The sequence below is a fragment of the Lepus europaeus genome, chromosome 14, assembly GCF_033115175.1.
Source record: "Lepus europaeus isolate LE1 chromosome 14, mLepTim1.pri, whole genome shotgun sequence".
Lineage (NCBI taxonomy): Eukaryota > Metazoa > Chordata > Mammalia > Lagomorpha > Leporidae > Lepus > Lepus europaeus.
The window spans coordinates 85,845,341-85,870,380 of NC_084840.1; the positions used below are offsets into that span (position 1 = coordinate 85,845,341).

The 25,040-nt window shown below is 49.6% G+C and overlaps 1 protein-coding gene across 2 annotated transcripts in view; it reads left to right on the plus strand.

Moving 5' to 3' along the window:
* Positions 1-20,455: 20,455 nt before the first annotated feature.
* The window catches only part of PFKP (phosphofructokinase, platelet), a 67,974-nt gene continuing 63,389 nt past the window's right edge, over positions 20,456-25,040 (plus strand). The window contains exon 1 of one of the 2 annotated variants that reach the window (XM_062211091.1): positions 20,456-20,641. In XM_062211091.1, the coding sequence (XP_062067075.1) occupies positions 20,530-20,641 (112 nt within the window). In that variant the 5' untranslated portion in view covers positions 20,456-20,529. The remainder of the gene's footprint in view (positions 20,642-25,040) is intronic. The other variant, XM_062211090.1, reaches the window with a different exon arrangement.

Here is a 25,040-nt window from a genome sequence, read left to right on the forward strand (position 1 = left end):
TAAAGTCAGTCCCAAGGTCTGGAGAGCGTGGCGTCTGATTGATTGCTGCCAGCGTCAACATGCAGGAAGAATCCAGGTCTGTACTGGCCTCCCGGCACTATCAACAGGCTGCAAGGATCTGACCCTTCCCAGTGCCGGGAAAAATCGCTATCTCTGACTTGACCCTTTTGTCCTCCGTGAAACTCACAAAGCGCTTCTGGATGGGACAGCCAGCCAGCTGTCACCCTGCTGCCTCCACCTCTTCTATCCACCTATTCCCGATCCACCTGCTCTCTCCACGCCTCCTCTCTCCATCCATTCTCTCCTCTTCTGCTCTCTCCACCTACTCCCTTTCCACCAGTTCTTGAAGCATCTCCTCTTTCTACTTGTTCTCTATTCACCTACTCTTTCTCTACCTGCTCTCTCACTCTCTCCTCACTCTACCTTTTCCATTTCCACCTCCTCTGTCTGTCTGCTTTCCCTCCATTTGTTCCCTCCGTCTACTCTCTCTCCACCTTCTAAAACACACTCACACACACACTCACACACACACACACACGAGGGGACTTCAAAAAGTTGGTGGAAAATGGAATGAGCATATGAGTTTATTTTGTGCACACTATTGAGATCTATTCACAGTTTTTCATAATATGCATTTCTGTGAACTGTTTGAAGACAGCTTGCTACGACACCTTAGTCCTCTGTCAACAAGCATGTGTGTACACAAATCTGTAAGTACAGGAGACAGCTCCTAACACCTGTAGAGAATTGAGACAAATAGTTATAAAGGAACAAGTAAAAGGGGAAAATAACTAACCTTGTAGGAGAATCTCAGAAATCCATAAACACTGTCTGGAATTAGCGACCCCAGGGAAAAGTGCCCCAACTTTGTTTCATGGGAGATTAAAGGATCGATTCCTAAGAAAACCTAAGTCATTCCTGGAACATCACCAAGATATAGCTGAGAGGATGTAAAAGTAAACTCTAACCATAAAAGCCTTATTTTATAACGAAGAGTAAAGAGTAGGGCAACCAGAGAATGGCCAAGTTCTACATAAAGATTAGCAGTGCCAAAGGTATCACAGTGACACACTCCCCAACATGCTTCCAGGGAGTGATAGTCAGACTGGACAATCACTTCTGATTCTTTGTACAACAAAGATGCATCGTGCTCTCTCTCTGTCTCCTGTGCATACCTCACAACTTGGCAGGAAAGCCCTTAAGAGTATCCAAAATCCCCGGACCAGTGTCGTGGCGTAGTGGGTAAAGCCGCCGCCTGCAATGCCAGAATCCCATATGGCTGCCCGTTTGTGTCCTGGCTGCTCCGTTTCTCATCCAGCTCCCTGCTAATGGACTGTGAAAGTAGTGGAAGACGGCCCAAGTGCTTGGGCCCCGTCACTCATGTGGGAGACCCGGAAGAAGCTCCTGGCTTCCGCCTGGCCCAACCCTGGTCATTGTGGTCACTTGAGGTGTGAACTAGTGAATAGAAAATCTGTCTCTCTCTCTCTGTCTCTTTCATAAATAAATAAAGCTTATAAAAGAAAAAAAAACTATCCAAAATCCATCTGTACTCATCCCTCAATCTACCATGTGATTTGTTCACTTATTCCTAGTTATTCTTCCCACCCAGAAAAACCCGCACTGCTGGGAAGAAATGCTTCTGGGTTATTGCTACGGCTCAAAATCTCTACAAATTAAGAAAAACAATATACAAACCCATTAACCAGACAACTGGACCTGACATAGAATCTTGGCATCTCCTTCTTTTTTTTCTGTTATTCTCTAGGTCTGAATTCTGGGAATCTTAGAGACAACATGATCTCCAAACACAGATACCCTCTACTTTATAGGCTTCCTTTTTCGTTGTTGTCTGACTTAAAAAGAAAGTTTCTGAATCCCCAACTGAGGTCGACATCTTCGAGCCAAGGCTGCAGACACTGTGGCCAAGCAGCCCCGAGTCACTGCAGGCCAGAGCCCAGAATCAGTGAGCATGTGGAGAGCAAACAAGGACTTCTCAGTGCAGCCCTGCTGGCGAGAACCCTGGGGCAGCAACTATGTCTTAGCCAAAGACACAGAGGTCAAGTGAGGAAATGACACACACCAGTGCTTGTCCTGCACCCCGCCTCTGAGCCTGAGTTTCAAGCCTGCGGGTACGGCAGCCAGGGCCAGGATGCCCCAGCCTCTCTTCTCGGGAGAATCTGACCACCAGACACCACCAGTGTAGAGCTGACCTTCTTCCCCGTCTCTGCAGAGACCAGACCACTGGGAATGGAGTCTCTTTCCTACGTAGTCTGGTTATTCCTGGCATATGAAAGTGGTTGGTTATTAGTGCTATTGGCCCCTAACGGACCTTAATTAATCTTAATAATTCATCCAAATTATGTTGCTTTTTTTAAGATTTATTTATTTGTTTGAAAGGCAGAGCTACAGAGACAGAGGCAGAGAGAGAGAGAGAGAGAGAGAGAGAGAGACAGGTCTTCCATTTGCTGGTTCACTCCCCAAATGGCTGCAATGGCCAGAGCTGGGCCAATCCAAAGCCAGGAGCCAGGAGCTTCCTCTGGGTCTTCTATGTGGGGGCAGGGGCCCAAGGACTTGGGCCATCTTCCACTGCTTTCCCAGGCCATAGAAAGGAGCAGGATCAGAAGCCCATATGGGATGCCAGCACTGCAGATGGTGGCTTTTCCCACTGCGCCACAGTGCCAGTCCCTGTTCCTAAGTAATTAAATTGTGCTAAGGATGGTGTTCTTCTCTTTACTAGCAGTAATACTCAGTGCTTCTCCAGTCTAGTTGTTCCCTTCTTATTATACCTAAACACATCCGGGAATCATTCTCATCTTCATAATAAAACCTCTCTCTCTCTCTTCTCTCTCTCTGCTTCCCAATCATTTAAGAAAGATTTAAAAGGGGGCAGGTGGGCACTGGGCCTTGTGGTTAAAATGCCAGTTGGGACACCTGCATCCCATGTCAGAGTGCCTGGGTTCAAGTGTTGACTCCATTCCGATTCCAGCTTCTTGCACATGTGAGCCTGGGGAGGCAGCAGGTAATGACACAGGTTGTTGGAATTCTGCTGCCAACCCAGGAGACCTGGGCTGAGTTTCTGGCCCTGGCTTTGGCTTGGACCACTCAGTCAGCCATTGCACATATTTGGGGGAGTGAACCAGTGGATTAGAGCTCTATTCTTCTCTTTCTCCCTTTCTCAAACAAAATAAAATTACTAAAAATAACATACACACATAAAAAGAAAAAGAAAACACCTAGTTAGTGTTTTATAATTAAGAAGACTGAACTTCCTCTTCATTGTTTATCTTGCTTGAGAGAGAAGAGGGACGCCTTTTTAGGACAATGGAGATGAGTTTGAGGGTCATTTCAGGGACTGCATTAGGATCCTTCTGAATTTTCCATCTGATTGATAAGAACTTTCCAGCCATGGCTTTGCATAGAAGAATCTTCAAAGGCATCAAACTAAGAGTTCCCTTGCTGGTTTTTGTTTTAAGATTTTATTATTATTTTTTAAAGTCAAAGTAACAGAGGGAGACAGAGAGAAAGGGAGGGAGAGCTTTCATCTGCTGGTTCAGGCCCCAGATGGCCCCCATGGCAGGGCTTGGACAGGTCAAAGCCAGAATCCAGAAACATCATCTGGTCTCCCACATCAGAGGACCAAACACTTGGGCCATCTTCTGTTGCTTTTCCCAGGCCATTAGCAGGGAGCTGGATTGGAAGTGGAGTAGCCAGGACTCAATTCGGCACCCATACGGGATCCCAGCACCATTTGCTAGCTACATCACAGCGCCCACCTCGTGTGTACCTCTTAAGCTCCCACATGCTGGAATGCCAGTACATTTGGAACATTATAAAAGGTACGTGGATGCAGAAGTTAGAACTCGAGGTGAAAAGTATAAACTTAAGTTCTAGTATGTCTGCCCTCCCTTTGGAGAACACTGTTGCAGAACTGCAAAGAGTAAGGACCCCCTGCCAGCCATTGTGTGTGACTCCTCTCTGTAGCTCTTTTCCCCCAGGCTATACACTGAGGCCCACAAGCTGACATCCAGGTGTCCCTGAAACTGTAATAAAATTGTGCGCTTGTGCATTTTTCTAAGAAGAACTGAATTTCCAGGCGAGGCTCTGACTCAACAAGCTGGAGCTGCAGCCAGCACAATTGCACCTCCCTCTGCTCACCTCACAGAACGTGCCTTTCAGAACCCGCTCCCTCTTCAGCCCTCCACTGCCCACCAGCCTGTCCCTCTGGGCTGTGATCTGGCAGCTGCCCGAGGGACACAGGGTGCAGAGCTCCTGCAGTAACTGTGCGGGCTTTCCAGTGACTTCAGATGCCTGTAACTCGCTAGGAGGTAGAGTTCAGGACACTTCATGTCTCCCTGTAAGTCTCTCTTTGCCAACAATCCCAGGGCAAACTCTGTGAGTCACAGAGTATGCACATGTCATCTTTGCTATGGATGGACTTGTGTCCACTAAAAATGCTTTTGTTGAAGCTTGAAACTTCAGGGTGATTTTTTTGGAGCCATGCCTTTTAGGAAATATTCAACTTAAATCATCCGGGTGCAATGGTAATCTGATAAGAACAGCATTTTTGGGCCAGCGCCGCAGCTCAATAGGCTAATCCTCCTCCTGTGGCGCCGGCACACCGGGTTCTAGTCCCAGTCGGGGTGCCAGATTCTGTCCCGGTTGCCCCTCTTCCAGTCCAGCTCTCTGCTGTGGCCCGGGAAGGCAGTGGAGGATGGCCCAGGTCCTTGGGCCCTGCACCTGCATAGGAGACCAGGAGAAGCACCTGGCTCCTGGTTTCGGATCAGCGTGGTGTGCTGGCCGCAGCGCGCCAGCCGCAGCAGCCGTTGGAGGGTGAACCAACAGAAAAGGAAGACCTTTCTCTCTCTTTCTCACTGTCCAATCTGCCTGTCCAAAAAAAAAAAAAGAACAGCATTTTTGGAAGAAGACTTCCGCCTTCTCTGTGTTTGTGTGTCTCTCTTCCCCACCTCCACCCAAACCCCCACCCTTCTCAGCCTCCAGAAGCTTGAGAAATAAATGTCTTGTTTAAGCCACTTGGTCTGTGGTATTTTGTTATGGCAACCTGAGCTGATTAATAGAATCCTAGTTTCCCAAATAGGTAGAAATAGTAATCTCTTTTACACCAATGCGTAAAATTAAACCCAACTCTTCATCTTAAAGAGATGGTCCACAGATGAACTACCTTCAAACTCAGGCCTCCAGACCAAAATCCTAAGCCTTTGTTCTCCCCACAATTCCTGCAATTCAAATTGTGTGTGTGTTCCCTAAAAAGGAGGATTTCGTGTTTCCATTACTGACAATTTGCCAAACTAGAAATGAACAAGAACAGGCGACAGGTGTACATGGAGAAGGAAAGGAAAGCAAACGGGCACCCTGTAGCACCGAGACTGTAACAGGATTCTGTTCCTGTGCACACGCTGCTGTCTGCAAAGTGCTTCCCGCAAATGTCCCTCCACCTGCAGGAAGCAAGTGGAGGCGGCAGCTGCATGCTTGGTCGCTTGGCGCTGCAGAGTGCGATCCACTTAACAGGTGCAGTCATCAGGAGGAGATTCAGGTTCTCAGCGGTGGAAAAGCACTAGGGTGGGAAGAAGGGCAAGCTCTGGCTCAGAGGACACAGGAGACAACCTTGTCACTGTGCCCAAGCAGGGCTCCTCTGACACAGGAAGAGGCAGGCACTTAGATACAGAGCTTCTCCTTTAGCAACAAGATACTGAGATAGGGTGGACACTGGGGTGCTGAAAGAGGCCTTGAAAAAACTGCAGGTGCAAGAGAAAAAGAGGACAAAATTTGAGACAACTGTGAAGATTCCCATGCATCTCCATTCTGCACAGGAACAATGTCGCGTCCTTGTCCCCAGCTCTCTCCTTCCGCTCTTAACACATGGGTTTCTGTGAGCTCACCCCATGAAGATAAAAAAGACAATAAAGTAATAGTCAAAGCTGTAAATACTATCACATAAAAACTGGGCTTTTCAAAGAAAAACCTCTAGAATTTCATTTATTAGCATAAAAAGCAGAAAATGACCTCTGGGACTCAATTTCATGGCAATAATAGAGAAACTAATTGGTACCCGATAGTGGTAACATACGGAGTTCTGTGTTATTCTGCCAATTGACAATATGTTGGGGTGGCACTAGGTCTCAGATAACTTTGACCTTTTGTTTGACTCAATGAGTCTAGAACCTGTGTCTGTGTCTTCGTGTCAGCAGCTGCGCTGGGTACCCTGAATGCATCAGAACTTAGCAGGAAAGTGAGCATTTGGGAGAAGCATCCCTTCTGATGAATGTGCACCTGCTGAGTGAGGAGATGGCATGCATTGCAAAATACCCCACGATTAGCAACAAAGTGGCAAGGAGTACAGGAGGGAAGAGATCTCTCCACCTCTCACAGAAGCAATCACTGAGAACTTCAGTTTCAGGACAAGGCTTCCAGGTCAAGTTCAGGGCTGCTTCCGGGGATCAGAAACACTGACCCTAGGGCCGGCGTTGTGGCACAGTGGGTTAACATTCTGGCCTGCAGTGCCACATCCCATATGGGCGCCAGTTCGAGACCCGGCTGTACCACTTCTGATCCAACTCTCTGCTATGGCCTGGGAAAGCGGTAGAAGATGGCCCAAGTCCTTGGGCCCCTGCACCCACATGGGAGACCCGGAGGAAGCTCCTGGCTCCTGGCTTTGGATCTGCACAGCTCCAGCCATTATGGCCAATTGGGGAGTGAACCATTGGATAGAAGACTCACTCTCTCTGCTTCTCCTCTCTCTGTGTAACTCTGACTTTCAAATAAATAAATAAATCTTTAAAGAAAAAAAAGAAACACTGACCCACATCTACAGGTAAGTGTGTCTGGACTCCTTTTCTAAGCCTATGTTGAGAATATATTGAAACAGGCAGGTGGACAATTCAATTTCAGTCTTTCATTATTAATTCTAACAGATGGGCAGTAAGAGATACAGTTGGAGTGAGTCATAAAATTCTGGGCTGGAAAACACTTAGATGTGTCCTAAGACTCTCTTTAGTGTAAGAATCAGAGACAAGGGTGACTTGGTGGAGTCTTAGCAAGTACACTCTCTCTGGCTTTTGCGCTCTTCTGTGAAATAAGGAGGGTGGGTTATCTGAACTAGAAGTGCCTTCCTGCTCTCTGTGCTGGTAGAAAATAGTTACCTGATAGTTCAGAGAAAGTATCATGAGATGCAAGGCGGAGGTGTGTATGGTTAAAGTTAGTTTTGGCTGCACACAGCAGAAGACTCAAGCTAATAGTGGCTTATGCACATCAAGTCTATCCTTTTACAAGAAACAGTGTGTGACGCTGGGCAATCCTGAACTGTGGAGTGGATCCACAAACTTATCAGACAGCCAAACTCCCACTGTTCTCTGTGACACTTTTATTTATTTATTTTTAAAAAGATCTATTTTTTATTTATCTGAAAGGAAGGGAGGGAGAGAGAGAGAGAGAAGAAGAAGAAGGTTCTTCCATCTTCTGGTACACTTGCCAAATGGCCACAATGACCAAGGATGGGTGAAACCCAAGTCAGGAGTCAGGAGCTTCTTCTGGGTCTCCCACATGGTTGCAGGATCCCAAGCATTTGGACCACCTTCTGCTGCTTTTCCCAGGCCATTAGCAGGGAGCTGGATGGGAAGTGGAGCAGCCAGGACTTGAACTGATGTCTATATGTGATGCAGGTATGACAGGTGGCAGCCTTACCTGCTATGCCACCATGCCAGCCCCATACCTCCGCCACTTTTATCGATGGTGTTTTATCTTCTATGTCATCCTGTGCAACCTTATTGCCATAAGCATATCCGCAGTGCAAGCCACAGGAATTTGAAACAAAGAAAAGGGGTGATACTTTTTGAGGAGTCTGCCTGCACTTTTTGAGGAGTCTGCCTGGGAGCCCGTTACTCAATCATTCCACTTCCTCAAGGTCTGGGAGAGTTCTATAGTCATACTCATTTGCACAGGAGGCGAGGAAATGGGTCCTCTGTTGGTGCATGCTTGGCTAATGGAGGAGGGGGAATAGCCACGGAGCTGCTGTCTCTGTCACAGAGGGCGTTGTAGTTGTGGACTATTCGTGGGAGAAGAGCAGGAGCAGGTGCAGAGAAAGAAAAGCACAGGTGGGTTTGTAGGACAAGTCTCCCTGCACCACTGAGAAGTCTTCCCAGCAAAGACTCCAGTGTCTCTGAACTATTTCCATATCCCTTTTACCCGATTTTGAAAGATTTGTGGGGGTGGTGCTGTGGCATAGCAGGTAAAGCCGCTGCCTGTAGTGCTGGCAACCCACATGGGCGCCGGTTCAAGTCCCATCTGCTCCATGTCCCAATCCAGCTCCCTGCTAATGTGCCTGGGAAATCATCAGAGGATGGTCCAAGTCCTTGGGCCCCTGCGTCCACGTGGGAGACCCGGAAGAAGCTCCTGGCTTCAGACTTCAGACTGGCCCAGCTCTGGCCATTGCAGCCATTTGGGGAGTGGGCCAGTGGACGGAAGCTCTCTCTCTCTTTCTCTCCCTCTTCCTCTCTGTAACTCTTTTAAATAAATAAATAAATCTTAAAAAAAGAGAAATATTTGTTTGTCATACATATAATCATAGGAAATTGTCTTCCTGGAGATGATTAGGAAATATGGCAGTTAGGGGCTGGTATTGTGGTACAGCAGGCTAAGCTAAGGCTTGTAATATTAGCATCCCATATCAGAATGTTGGTGAAGTCCCTCCTACTCTGCTTCTGATCCTGCTTCCTGCTAATGTGCCTAGGAAGGTAGTGGAAAGATGACCTAAGTAGTTGAACCCAGGACACCCATGTGGGAGAGCCAGATGGAGTTCCTGGCTCCTGGCTTTGGCCTGGCCCAACTTTGGCCATTATGGCATTTGGACAGTGAATCAGTAAATGAAAACTAGCGCTCTCTCTCTCTCTCTCTCTCTCTCTCTGTGCGTGTTTCTTCCTCTTTCTTTGCCATTTTGCCACTCAAATAAATAAGTAAATTATTTAAAGATTTATTTTATTTACTCTGAAAATCAGAATTACAAAAATAGAGAGAGAGAGAGACAGAAAAAGAGAGATCTTCCACCTACTAGTTCACTCCCTACATGGCTGTAACAGCCAGAGCTGGTTCAGGCCGAAGCCAAGAGCCAGGAGCTTCATCTGGGTCTCCCACATGAGTGATGGGGCCCAAAGACTTGGGCCATCTTCCATGGCTTTTCCCAGGCCATTAGCAGGGAGCTGGATCAAAGATGCAGCAACCAGGACTCGAACTGGTGCCCACAGAGGATACTGGCATCACAGATGGTGGCTTCACCCTCTAGACCACAACAACGGCCAAAAGCAAATCTTAAAAAAAAAAAAAAAAGTCAGGGGTTGGGAAGAGAAACTTAAGACCCCAGTGGAAGGTGGAGCAAGTTTTAATTAAGGGAAAAAACATTCCATGGTCTTGAAACGGCTCTCTGAGGCCTGTTGGGCAAGGGAAAGCTGTGCTGCATCAAGTGCGCATCTGCGTTTTGAAAGCTTTTCCAGGAAACGGTCGTCATGAGCTGGGAAAAGCTTTCAGCAGCCAGGTCTCTTCTTGTGGCCTGCCACGCACTTACACCCGAGACTGCCTGGGACCAATCAAAAAGTGTTTCCTAAAGGAGTCAACAACCAGGCCAATAAAAATAATAAATGGACCAAATATGAAGATGGAAGGAGGAACCCTGAAATCCATGCCTATCGTTTGGCATTTTATCTGCCATAAAGCAAAACTAAATTAGAAACTTTTCATTGCAACTCTGAGGAAGGGAATCTTAAGATTTGGCTAGTGAGTAAGAAATTTTTTTTTTTTTAAGTTTTATTTTATTTATTTGAAAGACAGAGTTACAGAGAGAGGTAGAGACAGAGAGAGAGGTCTTCCATCCGTGGGTTCACTCTCCAGATGGCTACAATGGCCAGAGCTGCGCTGATCCAAAGCCACGAGCCAGGAGCTTCTACCAGGTCTCCTACATGGGTGCAGGGGCCCAGGGACTTAGGCCATCTTCTACTGCTTTCCCAGGCCACAGCAGAGAGCTGGATCAGAAGAGGAGCAGCGGGGACTAGAACAGGCGCCCATATGGGATGTGGCACTGCAGGCCAGGGCTTTAACCCACTGTGCCACAACGCGGGCCTCTAAGAAATGGTTTTAACTCAGTTATTGGCAGGTGCCGCGGCTTAAAAGGCTAAGCCTCCGCCTGCAGTGCCTGCACCCCTGGTTCTAGTCCCGGTTGGGGTGCCGGATTCTGTCCCGGCTGCTCCTCTTCCAGTCCAGCTCTCTGCTGTGGCCCGGGGAAGACAGTGGAGGATGGCCCAAGTGCTTGGGCCCTGAACCCACATGGGAGACCAGGAGAAGCACCTGGCTCCTGGCTTCGGATCAGCGCGATGCACTGGCCACAGCAGCCATTGCGGGGTGAACCAATGGAAAAAGGAAGACCTTTCTCTCTCTCTCTCTCTCTCTCTCTCTCTCTCTCTCACTGTCCACTCTGCCTGTCAAAAAAAAAAAAAAAAAAAAAACCACCTCAGCTATGCAGTGTTTGTCACTAAAAATGTAACATGCATGAAAGATTTCGTATTATCTTTATATAAAGTGTAACATTTTGTAGCCTAAGTTTGTGTTAATTCATGCAATTGTAAAAGTGAAAAAAAATTTAAAAAAACAATCATTGAGAAAGTTTTTGGATAGAGATATTAGGAAACAATATCATAAATTTAGAAAAACTAAGAAATAAGTAGAAGTTGAATAATTTTTGAAAAAGTCTTTTTTTTTTTTTTTGATTTGTTGGTTGTTAAGAAGTCAATTGGCAAAATGTTAGGGAGAAATTTCAGAAAAGTTAGACAAGGTCGATCATAGGGAGTTTAGGTAAGTCAACCTGGGGAAGATGTGGCACAAAGAACCAATGACTTCAGAATATTTCGGGTGGGGAGGCAGGCATTTAGCCCAGTGGTTAAGCCATCCATACCCCACATGCGGTAACTGTGTCGGAATCCCACTGGCCCCTAACTTCAGCTTCCCACCAATTCAGACCCTGGGAGTCAGCAGTGATAGTTCTCAAGTCCTTGGGATTTTGCCACGCACATGAGAGACCTGGATTTCATTCCTGGCTCCTGGTCCCAGTCCAAACCCTGCCACTGAGTTCATTTAGCAAATAGGCCAACTGGCAGTTGGAGTCCATCGATCTCTCTCTTCCCTCCCCCTCAGTAAATAACTAAATGTGTCTGGGATTTATCGAAAGCACAGAAATAGGATGTTGACTTGAGTGAGGAGGGAACTGAAGGAATGTTGTATTTGCTCTCTTTTCCTCCATCTCACAGCTTTTTGACTCCACCATGTGAACTGATTCCACCTGCTGAGAGAATGATCCCAGAAACTATCCCATCCATCAACTCTGGGACTAGGTAGGAGTCTAGTGGACCTGCCTTCAGCCTCGGCCCACCTCTGACCTGAGGCAGAGGAGAGGAGCAGCCTCCCTAATCAGGCAGGGGGGGTCCTTGGCACCACAAGGGAGAGGTGGTTCCTGTGGCAGATGGAGTGAGGACATCAGAGCATGTTAGGTGGCAAGCAGCATTCGGTCTGTTAGAGCGAAAGCCTGGAACTGAGGAAGCACGGGCTTGAAGAAACGGCTGGTTCTGGTAAAAAGCATTTTGTTTTCTTATACAAAAGCATATTCTGCCCCTAAAGAGTATTCAAATGACTACCTTTCAAGTCACAGGAAACCAGAGCCCCTTCACAAATAGGGCATTGTGGGGGGTTGGGAAGGCAGGGCGAGGGGGGAAACATCAGGACAAGTGGCAGAATCCAGCCCATAGTCTCAGGATCAAGATTCCCTTATTCACTGCCCTGGTGAGTGGGGTGTTTGTTTCCGGGGCTCCAGGTTTGGCCACCTAGGAGAGGCAAGCAGTTGCACATAAGAAACCAGAGAGGCTCAACGCCCTGACAAGGGAACTTCACTCTGCCCTTTTTTTTTTTTTTTTTTTTTTAGATTTTTTAAAAATTTATTTGACAGGTAGAGTTACAGACAGCGAGAGAGAGACAGAGAGAAAGGTCTTCCTTCCGTTGGTTCACTCCCCAAATGGCTGCAATGGCCGTCGCTGTGCCTATCTGAAGCCAGGAGCTAGGTGCTTCTTCCTGGTCTCCCATTTGGGTGCAGGGCCCAAGCACTTGGGCCATCCTCCAGTGCACTCCTGGGCCACAGCAGAGAGCTGGACTGGAAGAGGAGCAGCTGGGACTAGAACCCGGCACCCATATGGGATGCCGGCGTTGCAGGCGGAGGATTAATCAAGTGAGCCAGGGCACCGGCCCCTCTGCCCTTGCTTTTGACCTTGGCCTCACTCCTCTTGCTGGAGGACTCAGCCCCAGCTTGTGATTCTGCCTAAACTGTGCAAGGTGTGGTGGCCATGTGCTGGGGTGCTCTGGGCTGGAGGAAGCGGTCTGTGGTTAATACCCAAAAAGCAGCCAAACTCCAGCTGGGCTCTGGCATGAGCCACTGACAGGGTGATGGCTGTGTGCACATGTCTGAAAGCTGACAAGAAATTTTTGTTCACAGCTTTTCTTTCAAATATTCCAGCTCGTTTGTCCTTGAACGCCTCAGGAATGAACCATTTCCATTCTGGGCTGGAAGCGCTTTATATCTAAAATTTTTTTCCTACATTGAGAATAGTTTTTTTTTTTTTTAATTTTTAACCAACTAAAATGCATATTTTATGGGGCATAAGGTAGTGTTTGATACATGATTAAATTATATATGATTATATATCGTGCTGTGTAATGCATCATAAATGTACTATGCTATATCATTTGTACTGTGCTACATCATTAGACGTACATAATTAAATTAGGCTAGCTAACATGTTTAGGACCCCCTAACCTTATTTTATATAGTGAGAGCAATGAAAATCCACTGCCTTAGCAACTTTCAAGTACAAAATACAGTATTATTATTATTATATTATTATTTGAAAGGTAGTTACAGAGACACAAGGGGAGAGAGAGAGAGCTCTTCCATTCTGTTTTATTCCGTAAATGACCACAATGACTGGCACTGGGTTTGGCCAAAGCGAGGAGCCTGGGACTCCATCCAGATCTCCCACTTGGATGGCACGGACCCAAGCACTGGGTCATCTGCTGCTGCTTTCCCAGGCCCATTAGCAGGGAGCAGGATTGGAAGTGGAGCAGCTGGGACTCGTACTCATATAGGATGCAGGCATTGAAGGCAGCAGCTTAACCCTCTATGCCACGATGCCAACCCTCATTATTATTAACTAGATTTCCTATCCTGTACAATAGATCTCTAGAACTTTTTCCTCCTACCTCATCAATCTTCACATCTTTTGACCAACATCTCTACATTTCCCCCTCCTTCCAGACTCCAAGAACCAGCATTCATCTCTGTTTCTATCAGTCTGAGTTTTTTAAGTCCACATATAAGTGAGGTCATGCAATATTTGTCTTTCTGTGCCCTTGGTTTTGCATAATATTCTCCACGTTCATCCATTCCATTGCAGATTACAGCATTTCATTCTTTTTTATGGCTGAGTAGTACTCCATGGTGTATAAACATCACATTTTCCTCTATGCATTCACAGTGTTCAGGGGATCCATTTTCAAGGGAGATTAAGAACTAGAAATCAAGGACTGGTGCCATGGTACATCAGGTTAAAGCCCATGCCTGCAGTGTTGGAACCCTAAATGGGGGCCAGTTCTAGTTCTGGGTGTTCCACTTCCAATACAGCTCCTTGCTAATGCACCTGGGAAAGCAGTGGGAGGTGGCCCAAGTCCTTGGGCCCCTGCACCCCTGTGGGAGAGCCAGAAGAAGCTCCTGGCTCCTGGCTTCTGATTGGTTCAGCTCCGGCTGTTGTGGCCATCTGGGCAGTGAACTAGCAGATGGAAGGCTTCTCTCTGTGTCTCCACCTCTCTCTGTAACTCTGTCATTCAAATAAATAAAGTAAATCTTAAAAAAAAATGATAAATTCAAACTTATTAGTACCCAGATGTCATAGGTCTATGTGTAGGCACATACAAATTAAGATCAGGTTCGCCGGCGCCACGGCTCACTAGGCTAATCCTCGGCCTTGTGGTGCCGGCACACCAGGTTCTAGTCCCGGTCGGGGCACCGGATTCTGTCCCGGTTGCCCCTCTTCCAGGCCAGCTCTCTGCTATGGCCCGGGAGTGCAGTGGAAGATGGCCTAAGTGCTTGGGCCCTGCACCCCATGGGAGACCAGGAGAAGCACCTGGCTCCTGCCTTGGGATCAGCGCGGTGTGCCGGCCACAGCACACCGGCCGCAGCGGCCATTGGAGGGTGAACCAACGGCACAGGGAAGACCTTTCTCTCTCTCTCTCTCACTGTCCACTCTGCCTGTCAAAAAAAAAAAAAAAAGATTCAGATTCAGCATTTTACAACTAATGCGTAGGACATATTTAGCCAACTGTAACACTGCTGATGTTGTGATTTCTCCAACTTGGGAAATTTATGTGTAACATATTTTTCTACAGAGAGCAGTTCCTCCTTGTTCTCTGAAGTGACACTAGCAGTTATAAAGATGCTTCAGTGATGTTCCTGAAAGAGCAAGGCAACTTCTTCACTTTAACACCACATATTTGACACATATGACTACTGCTGCCGTTGTGTGTCACAAAAAGTGTGGAAAGGTGAGGAAGTCTCCCTTTTTTTTTTTTTTTTTTTTTTTTTATTTTTGACAGGCAGAGTGGACAGTGAGAGAGAGAGAGAGAGACAGAGAGAAAGGTCTTCCTTTGCCGTTGGTTCACCCTCTAATGGCCGCCGCGGTAGCGCGCTGCGGCCGGCGCACCGCGCTGTTCCGATGGCAGGAGCCAGGTGCTTCTCCTGGTCTCCCATGGGGTGCAGGGCCCAAGAACTTGGGCCATCCTCCACTGCACTCCCTGGCCACAGCAGAGAGCTGGCCTGGAAGAGGGGCAACCGGGACAGGATCGGTGCCCCGACCGGGACTAGAACCCGGTGTGCCGGCGCCGCAAGGCGGAGGATTAGCCTGTTGAGCCACGGCGCCGGCAGGAAGTCTCCCTTAATCAACTTAAAGGATTGAGCCAGCGCATAGCGGGTAAAGCTGCTGCCTGCGGTGCTGGCATCCCATATGGGTGCCAGTTCGAGTCCCAGCTGCCTCACTTTCGATCCAGCTCTCTGCTGTGGCCTGAGAAAGCAGTGCAAGATGGCCCAGGTCCTGGGGCTCCTGCACCCATGTGGGAGACCCAGAAGAAGCTCCTGGGTCCTGCCTTCAGATCGCCACAGCTCCAGCCTTTGCTGCCATTTGGGGAGTGAACCAGCGGATGAAAGACCTTTCTCTTTCACTCTCTGCCTCTCTGCAACTCTGCCTTTCAAATAAATAAATAAATTTTTAAAAAATTATATGACAATATTAAGAGGGAAATAAAGTTATCCTGTGAAAGAGGACCCCATGGGCGCTGAAATTCAAGGCGGCCTCATATGTTACAGAAATAATGAAACTTCTTTCTGTTTTTTTTTTTTTTTTCCTAGTTGCTGGGTATTAACTTGAATTGGCTCAGGACAACTTGATTCTGTTTCAGAGTTTTGGAACTCATCCAGTGGTTTCATATACAACGCAACTGCTAGGTACAAAACAAAATCATTTTAAAGGACAGAGCATCTGAAACGAAACTGCAGGCAAGAGGTATGGGTTGAAAATAGCACTTTTCAGTCCAGCAAATAGTTTTGCTTATTCTTTGACTTTCCAGAATCTTGGGGGAGGGGAGAGAAAGTGAGGTGGAGTGAGGAGGAAGCATCAGGAAAGGAAAGATGGTTATGCAGCTGTGGTTGTAGGTTAGCCAAAGGAGCCCATTGGTTAGAGCACAGGATGTTGCCTAGACACAGGGAAGAGCATAGCCCTGGGTACAGGGGAGTCTGCATCCCCCGGCGGTGAGGACAGCACAAGAAGCCAAGGGGTTTCTCCTTAACATGTGCAACCTTTTCAACTGCTTATGTTTAGCATGTTTAGTATGTTTAGTATGTCAGCATTTTGAGACAGCTGAACCCAGCAGGAAGAAAGACGACTGTGGGGATGATGAAGGGGCAGGGGCTCAGGGCTCCAATCTGACCTTGCAGTTCTGACCTTCATGAAATCCTGTAATTCTGTCTGAGCTAAAGGGATGTCCAAAGAGGAGAATACAGTCATGTGGGAGCATGAGTGGAGGATGCCAAGTGCTCAACGTGAAAGCAAAAATGGCCCTGAATCTACTAAATAATGAATTGGGGGGGGAGTTCTAATAATTTATTAGGGACCACTCTGGTGAGACTGATTTTAGAGTGTGTAACAATGGGAAATATAAGGAGGCCAAGTATAGACTCAGTACAGCCTGCCAGGTGTGTGAGCTCTTTCTTAGCCAAGACCCATTGTATCAATTGGAGAGCAGCTTCCGGTTTGCCTCCTTCCATGAGAGATCCATGCATTCATTCGTTCATTCATTCTGCAAATACTCACGGAGCATTCACTATGTGCCAGGCTCCGTGTGTGTCCTGGGACTGCAGCAATAAATAAACACAGATCTCTGTCTTTGTCACACCCAAGACTCCCATGGGGGACACTTGCCAAGAAATGAAGTCAACAGGAGAAATTGGCCTACCTGAAATGCTAATGCTTTTGGAGAAAAAATGGGACTGGGATAGGAGTCTGTGAAGACCGCAGTTTCTAAAAGGGTGATCTGGGAAGGCCTTACCATGAAGGTGACGTCAATGAAAGGCTCAAGGGAGGTAGGTAGGGAGGACTGTGGGAAGGGGAGGGGAGTGCTTGGGGCCCAGGAGAGAGCAGGTGCCAAGGCTCCAGACTGTCCTATGCTCGGCTGGACCTCAGGAAAGGACAAGGAGCTTTGGGACTAGACAAGAGTAATTGGGAGAAGACAGCGGGTGCACGGGGCCCTGGAGGCCTTCCTGGTGGTGAGGCTGTTACACTCAATGAATGGAGACCTTTGGAGAAAAGATGTGCCTGAATTTCAATTCAGTAGGCTCACTCTGGATTCTATAGCATGGAGGTGGGGGCAGAGGCAGCAGCAGAGCGGAGGGACAGCGAGACACCTGTCATCAGGTTCAGGTCAAGAACGGTGGCCCAGCCTCAGGGGGCACAAGGTGATGGGGCATCCCAGAAGAGCAGGCCAGCAGGACTTCCTGATGGACTTAGATATTGGGGCCAACGATTACCCAGCCTGAGCAGCTGAAAGGAAGGAGTTATCAGGAAAGCAGCCGAGGAAGACAGAAGGGAAAAGTGTGAGTGTGTGAGGGTGTGTGTGCGTGTGTGTGCTGGGGGTGTAGAGCTCTGAGCTCAGTCATGATCTCTGCAGGTGTGAGGTGCTCACTGCACACAGACTTGGAGAGCACTGCGGAAAGAGGAAGAGGCTCTGACTCAGACCCAGCCAGCTGGGATGGACAGATGGACGCCCCCAACACATTCTGGGCACCATGAGTCACAGCAGCCTACGGGCAGTGAATTGTTTCAGGATCTCAGGACTTTCAGGACACGCTGGTGGCTCCCACGTTCTCTGCAGAAGGGAATTGTCAGGGATATTTGCCACTCACTTCGGTTTTCTTGCACCTTGTCCTAGGGTTTCTGGCCCCTGACATTCAAACCGTTACCCTTGAATTGAAAGCTTGACTTATTCGCTCACTTCAACAAGCCCGACCGCGTATTAGGCTATGCTTAGGTTATGAAAGGCTGTGAGTTTGTCCACTGGCTCTCCTGTATTGATGGAGCCTGGCAGACTGAAGGCATCTTTGAGCCCACAGGAGTGAAGAGCTGAAGCCTCCCACTGGGAGAGTGAGCTGGGGAGCAGCTCCTGCCTCTGTTGAACCTTCAATAACTCTTCAGGCCTGGACTGACACCTGGATTGAGGACGCAGTGAGGCCTGCCTGAATTCTTGGCCCATAGATAACTGCTCCCATAGTGTGTGTGTGTGTGTGTGTGTGTTTGGGGCTAGTCTCTCAGGCAACAATGAAGAACTCACATGTTATGTCCTGATGAGTGGGCTGTAAGTCCATGCGGAATGGGGTTTCTTCCTCCTGAATTAGGAGGTTCTTTTTTAAGGCCAAAATTAAAAAAGAAATACTTCCAGTTGAAGAACTACTACAATACCAGTCTTGCAAAAGGGGAAAAAAACGGAGTGACGGTTGTTTTTCCATTGTAGCTTGTAGTTTTTCGTTAATGCTCTGATGAATGGAGCAATGAGTCAGAGGTCATTAGGATAGTTGTGGCAGAAGGATCAGACCATACCTCTTCATCTATGCAGGCTTAAGCTTTTGAACAGTATATATCACCTTGGCAACTGGAAATCTGAACTTTTATTGGGTTTACATTAATCACATTTGTTCCAAAAAATGTGTTTATTGGAGGAAAGACAACCACCTATATAAGCAAAAGAAATTAAAATGTCCAGAACCATTTACAGATATATGTACACATTTTTTCAATGCCTACTCACATACTTTTTTTTTGCCTACTTATTTACTTATATACAAGGCTACCTTTAAAAAGTTGTGAAAAATAGGAACTAAAAGGTAAGTTTATTTTGATGCAAATAATTTTGAAATCCATACATTCTGGATTACAGAAAGCCCATGTCAGTAGATATTCATTTTAATAATTTTAAGAGCAGGGGTCGGCGCCGTGGCTCACTTGGTTAATCCTCCACCTGCAGCACCAGCATCCCATATGGGCCCCGGGTTCTGGTCCCGGTTGCTCCTCTTCCACACACACACACAGCTCTCTGCTGTGTCCTGGGAGGGTAGTGGAGAATGGCCAAGTGGTTGGGCCCTGCACCCGTATGGGAGACCAGGAAGAAGCACCTGGCTCCTGGCTTCAAATCGGCGCAGTGCTGGCCGTGGTGGCCATCTGGGGAGTGAACCAAGGGAAGGAAGACCTTTCTCTCTGTGTCTCTCTCACTGTCTGTAACTCTACCTGTCCAATAAATAAAAAAAAAAGTAAGAGCAGTTGTATATTATTTTTACCATAATCTGACACACAGTCATATTGGAATGGATTGGCTCTATCATTTTCTGTACTAGAGCCAATTTGGCGACAGATGACCAATTAATTCTCCTATAAAAATATCATTGTAAGGAAATAAAGCACATTGGGCTATAAGATAAAATTCCATGTGCACCTGCAGAAAGGCACCAATGTGCTGTTTTCGAGCACAGATCCCTGACCTAGGGCTTTGGAGACCCCTGGCTTAGAGCCTGGCTCCTCTCTCCCGGTCTCAGAAAGGTAAGGGCCACCCCATGGCATCATCAAAACACCCACTCGTCTCCTCTTCATGACGACAAGGCTCATGCTCAGGCTCAGCCCATGACAGCAACCGCTCGCAAACGTCGCCCTCATCACAACCTGTCACAAGCACACGCTTCCGGGATGCCCTGCAGGACCTGGGACCTCAGTATGGGGTGTGGAGGGCCTAGCCAGGGGATCCTGATGACAACCTGGCTTGAGAAATCTCTCCATCAGTTCTGGCGCAAGGCACAGCTCAAACCATCCAGCCCGTCCACAGCAGGGATTGTTTTTCTTCGAGTACATTTTTAATGCTCAGATGAGCTGGGAGAGGAGGCAAACTTCCAACACAAATTTGCGCAGCACCATCTTTTACCCAGGGTCACAGCAACGCAAAAAGCTCCTGTACGCTGCTTTTCCGGGCTTTCTTTTTCACTCTTTTTTATTCACTCAACAAACCTTAATTGCACAGGAAGGTAGCCATCCTTATCGTGAACCTCCAGGTGCGGTTACCAAAGTCGGTTCTTCAGACTACACTCTCAGCACCGGATACAGCTCTCTGCGTCTCCTGCTCCCCACCTCTACCTTTGTGGAGCTTTAGGGCCCAGATGTATCACAGACTCCGTGGGGACTGGGAAAGAAGTCTAACAGCGCAGCTGACGCCCACGACTTCCCCCGGCCAATTGCGTCTTTTCCTCCCAGACCTCAGGCTCCAGGTGAAAACCTGGAGGGGGTCGAGGGGGAGGTCAGAGGCAGACGTTGAGAGACGACCCCCTCCAGGGATACCCTTCGGGAAGCCGGACGCGCGCCCGCCTGTCCAGCAGCTGGGTTCTTCCAACGGCCAGAACGGACCCCGGGGCCCGCTGCGCGACCCCACGCCCAGGTTGGGGGAGGGGGCTTGTGGGCCCAGCGCCCACCCGTGCCGCGTTCCTCCCACACCCTGCGATGCCGCCCCCCTGCGGCTCTCCTGCGCCTTCGCAGTCTCCCTCCCACCCCCGCCACGCTCCCTCCAACGCCCACCTGCGGCGCTGCCCAGTGGGTCCCTCCCACCCACTCCACCTGGCAGTGCCTCCAGCGGCCCAGCCGCGATTCGCGCCTGGGTCCTGGGCAGCCCGGAGCAGGCCCCGCCCGCGCGCTCGAGCACCGCCCGCCGCCGCCCATTGGCGCTCGAGCCGAGCTGGGGGTGCGGCTCCTGCGGGGTGCAGGCGGGGCGGCGGTTCCGAGGCGGGCGCGCGTGGGCCGGGTCCTCACTGCCCGTTGCGCACCCGAACCAGCCGGGTGTCCCTTCGACTTCCTCGCCATGGACAACAAAGTCTCTGCGAGCCCCAGGGGCTCCTACCGGAAGTTCCTGGAGCACCTCTCCGGGGCCGGCAAAGCCATCGGCGTGCTGACCAGCGGTGGGGATGCCCAAGGTGTGCGCTCGGGCCGGGGAGGCGCGGGGATGGCGGCGGAGTCGTGGAGCGGAGGGATTGTGGCGAGGGTGGTGGCTGGGGAGAGACGAGGCGGGAGGAGTGCCGGGGAGGTGGGAGGGGAGGGTTCCGTAGAGAAGCGAAAGGGGGAAAGGCGCGGAGCAGCGGTGGCTGGAGGAGAGGCGACGCCCCCGCGCCCAGGGACGTCAGGGGTTTGGGTGGGGCGGCGTGGAGTCAGGAGGGAGGCTATGGCGGTTGGAGCTTTCATTGGGAAGATCAATGGATTTTCCACCTCGCCAGGTGTATGTATGATGTACTGAACTGGCAGTGGGATCGCCAGGAACGCCCCGGTTGGTGGTTGTGCGTGGGAGGCGTAGGATGGGGCCGGGCGCCTCCGCTGAGAGCTCAGTGGGTACAAGGCGACTTCCCCGATCCCGTAGCCGCCAAGCCCAGCTCCGTCCTCCTGCCCCACCCCAGCCCCTGAATCGTCGCCGACAGCGTCGCTTGGGTCCCCGCGGCGGCCCTGGAGGTGCGCGCAGGGTCCCCGCTGCTGCATTGCGGGACCCGGCGGGGGCCGCCCCGAGGAGGCTCCCCGCCTAGCGCTGCCCCTGTACCGCCTTGGATTACCTCGGGAAGGGAAAAAAAAAAAAAGGTTTTCCTTCGCTGTTATCTGCTTTCGGCTTCCGGCTCGTGACAAAACTGAAAACAAAAACGGGTCACCACCATTCCCTCGCCTCCCGCGGACGGGAAAGACCAGGAAGCGGGGACTCCGCGACGTCACTGGCGCTCGGGCGCGGACTCGGCCGGGCTCCCCAACGTGGACGCCGTCCTCAAAGCCAGGGGGACCCAAGCCCGGGGCTCTGGGGCATTTAAAAGGGCGCCCGGCCGCGCTCCCAGCCCGGAGGGAGGAGGCGCCTGTTTGCCCGACGCTGGGGGTTAGCACGAAGCCAACCACTAGAAAGGAGATCGGGGCTTCCCGGGCGAATCCGCCCTCGGAGCCTTGCTTGCGGATCAGGGCTGGCTGGAGCCACGTTCTAAGCCGCTTCCATCACCCCCTGCCCCAGATGCGTCGCCAGCCAGGCCCCGACGCCGCCTCTCCTACCGTTGCACTCGCCATGAAGGGATGCTTAGGGGGTTGGGCCCCGTGCCCTCGGCCTTGGCCCACGGCATCCGGTGACCTTCCCTTCGCCCTTGGGCGTGGCCGGCGCGGCGCGGCAGGTTGGGGCACTGTGTGGGAGCCGCCCCAGCCCTGCGCGGGCGCCTACGTGATGCCCAGCCCGTCGCCTCCCGTTGCGCCTGCTGCCCCCCGAAGCCCTGGCGCGGCGCGGCGCAGCATCCTCGCAGCCGTGCGCCTCGGAGGGAGGCAGGAGCACGCTAAGCCGGCGATGCTCCATGCTGGCTGGGGGGGTGGGGTCTCCGGGGAGGCTTGCCGCTTTCTGTGCAATGCACCGAGCCAAGGCACCAGTCACTGCCTACATGCCTTCTTTCCGCTCGAAAAGCCAGGTTGCTGTGGGATTTCGTTTTCTAGTAAAGTGAGCGCCAGCGTCAGCATTCCCCGTGGAGGACTGGTTTCTTAGAGAAACAGAACAGTAGGAAATGGCAACAGCCAGCAATGGAGGTAGGAGGGTGAAGAGATGACAGTCACACAGGCTATTTCAGCACTTGAAATGAGCTCCTATTAACAGCATTGGGATGGATTCCCAGGGTGGCTCCCCACCCCCTCCGCCCCCAAACGGCTTTGAAAGCCCCTGAGCCCGGGGACACTACTTAGGAACCAGTTAGAAGGAAGTGAGTCTTACCCTGAATGAGTCTTGAGCTGCGCCCCCACAGATAACATCCGGCACAGGAAGAGGAAGTGGCCTCCTTGGCCACCAGGGCATGTATTTCAAGGTTATTTCAGAGTAAAGATGCTGTAGGGGCTGAAAATATATTATGGGCCATAATTTTTTTTAAGCTTTATTTTGAAAGGCAGAGTGACAGAGTGTGTCCATAGGCTGCTTCATTTTCCAAATGACCCCAGAAGGAAGTGGCTGGGCCAGGCGTAAGCTAGGAGCCAGGAACTCCATCTAGGTCTCCCACATGGGTGGCAGGTCCTCAGGTACTTGGACCGTCTTGGACTGCCTTCCCAGGCACACTAGCAGGGAGTGGAATCAGAAATGGAGCATCAGGGACGCGAACTGGCACCCCCCTGGTTCGCTGGGGATGCTGGTGTTGCAAGCAATGACTTGCTGTGCTATAACATCAGCCCCTTTTGAACACCCTCCTCCCACCAGAAGTTCACTGAAATACTTATTTTGTGCTGAGCATGTGAGACCATGGTGCCATAGGCTGAATTACCATTCTCTCTCTTTCTAAAGGTTTATTTATTTATTTGAGAGGCAGAGTTACAGACAGATGGAGGGAGAGACAGAGAGGTCTTCCATCTACTGGTTTACTCCCCAAATGGCCTCAACTGCCAGAGCTGTGCCGGTCCGAAGCCAGGAGCTTCTTCCAGATTTCCCGCGTGGGTGCAGAGGCCCAAGCAGCTGGGCTATTTTCTGCTGCTTTCCCAGGTGCATTAGTAAGGAGCTGGATCTGCGGTGGAGTTGCCAGGATTCGAACCGGCACCTCTATTGGATGCTGGCACCACAGGCGGAGGCTTTAACTACAATGCCTCAGCGCTGGCCCCAACCATTCTCTTTTGTTACTTATTCTGCACCTGCCACATATGAGGAGTTATGCATGCGTATTAATACTAAGCTTATTCCTCTTCACTTGAATAGAAAAGGATGTTTGAAAACCACAATTATATGGGAACGTGGCTAGGTTCGGATAGTATCAGGGTGATGGGAGATGTCCACCAGCAGCCCAACAAGTGACACCAAATATTATGGCCTCCTGCTTTCGGCTGGCACGCCTCTGGGCTGCCCCTGGAAAAGGCAACCCCACAGCCCTGGGCAGGGTACTCTCCCCCTCCAGAACTGAGGTGACGTCTTCCCATTTGTCACAGATTCTGTAAATAGTTGGATTCTGTTGTGAATAGTGTCTTGCACCTGTTTGAGGATTTGGTACCATGCTTTGCTAGAAAGTTCTCTCTGAGATGTATGGAGCAAGTTCTTCCTTGAGGTGTTACGTATGGTAGCCCTACTCTCAGACCATGTTGAATCTGAATTATAGCAGTATTTGCTTTTTCCGGAGACTGCAGAATTTTGCCTACAGCTGGAGATTAAGGGGAATGCACTCAAGTCTTAATTTAGGGTAGTTACCTAATCTGATGTGAAATTCCAAGTTGAGAGGACCATAGCTACTATTTATCAAACACACTTTCTGCACTAGGGACTTTGCCGTTCTTATCTCCAGGCATAATTATGAGGCTCCAGAGCACGCATTTCTTCATTTTAAAAGCAGGAAGAATGACACAGAATAAATAATTTAGGTAAGTTCTGGAGGTTCAAACATGGTTATGGCAGGATTTAAACGAAAGCTCTCTGAGGTCTTCAAATTCGTATCTACTACATCATGTCCTTTATTCCTCCTTTTTTTTTTTAAAAAAAAAAGATCTATGTATTTATTTGAAAGGTAGAATTACAGAGAGGAAGAGAGGGAAAGAGAGAGAGATCTTCCACCCACTGGTTCACTCTCCAAATGGCCGCAGTGGCCATTGGTTTGCACTTTAACTTAAAATAAGCTCCACGTTGCTGGCTAGATAAGCTCACCATGACTAAGTACCTACCCTCAGACAATATTGTGTCCCATACCAAAAGTGACTCATTGTCTGAGACACAGGCTGTGGCTCCTGGAGGGCCCAGCACATGGTGGAACTGACAATCCTGAGAAGTCCGTGTGCATCCTCAGGGGGGTGTGCTGTGAAAAGAGAATCCTTTTTGGCCGTGGCGAGGTGAGCATCAGTACCACAGGTGCAGAAAGTCCACAGACGTGGAGTATATTTAAGTCTTTCCAATCATAGAAAAACTAGCATTTTGTGACCATTCGTTCGTGGGAACTAACTTATCCTTACTTTGTGCATGAGCAAAGGAAGGCTGAGATGTGCTGTCTTCCTGGCCTTCCCGGAGCTAAGTGTTAGGACCAAGCCATGTGGCTGCAGGGACAAGGAGGCTAGCTGGGGTGTGTGTGTGTGTGTGCGCGCGCGCGTGCATGGGCGTGCGTGTGTCTGAACCAAGGCATTTCCAATACCTTGCATAGCGTGTGGCAGGGGGCAGACATTGAAATGTTGGTCAACTACCTTCAGCCTGCCGTCTCCACTGAGGAAGGGGCCGACGGCTTGGAGTTCTGGCTGTCTTCTATTTTCCTGAACTCACGTCAATGAGTGAAACTCTTGCTAATCAGCAGTACTGTTTTGTGTTCAGAGCAGTGTGTGTGTTTGTGAACTTTTTTTTGAAGATTTATTTATTTTTTGAAAGTC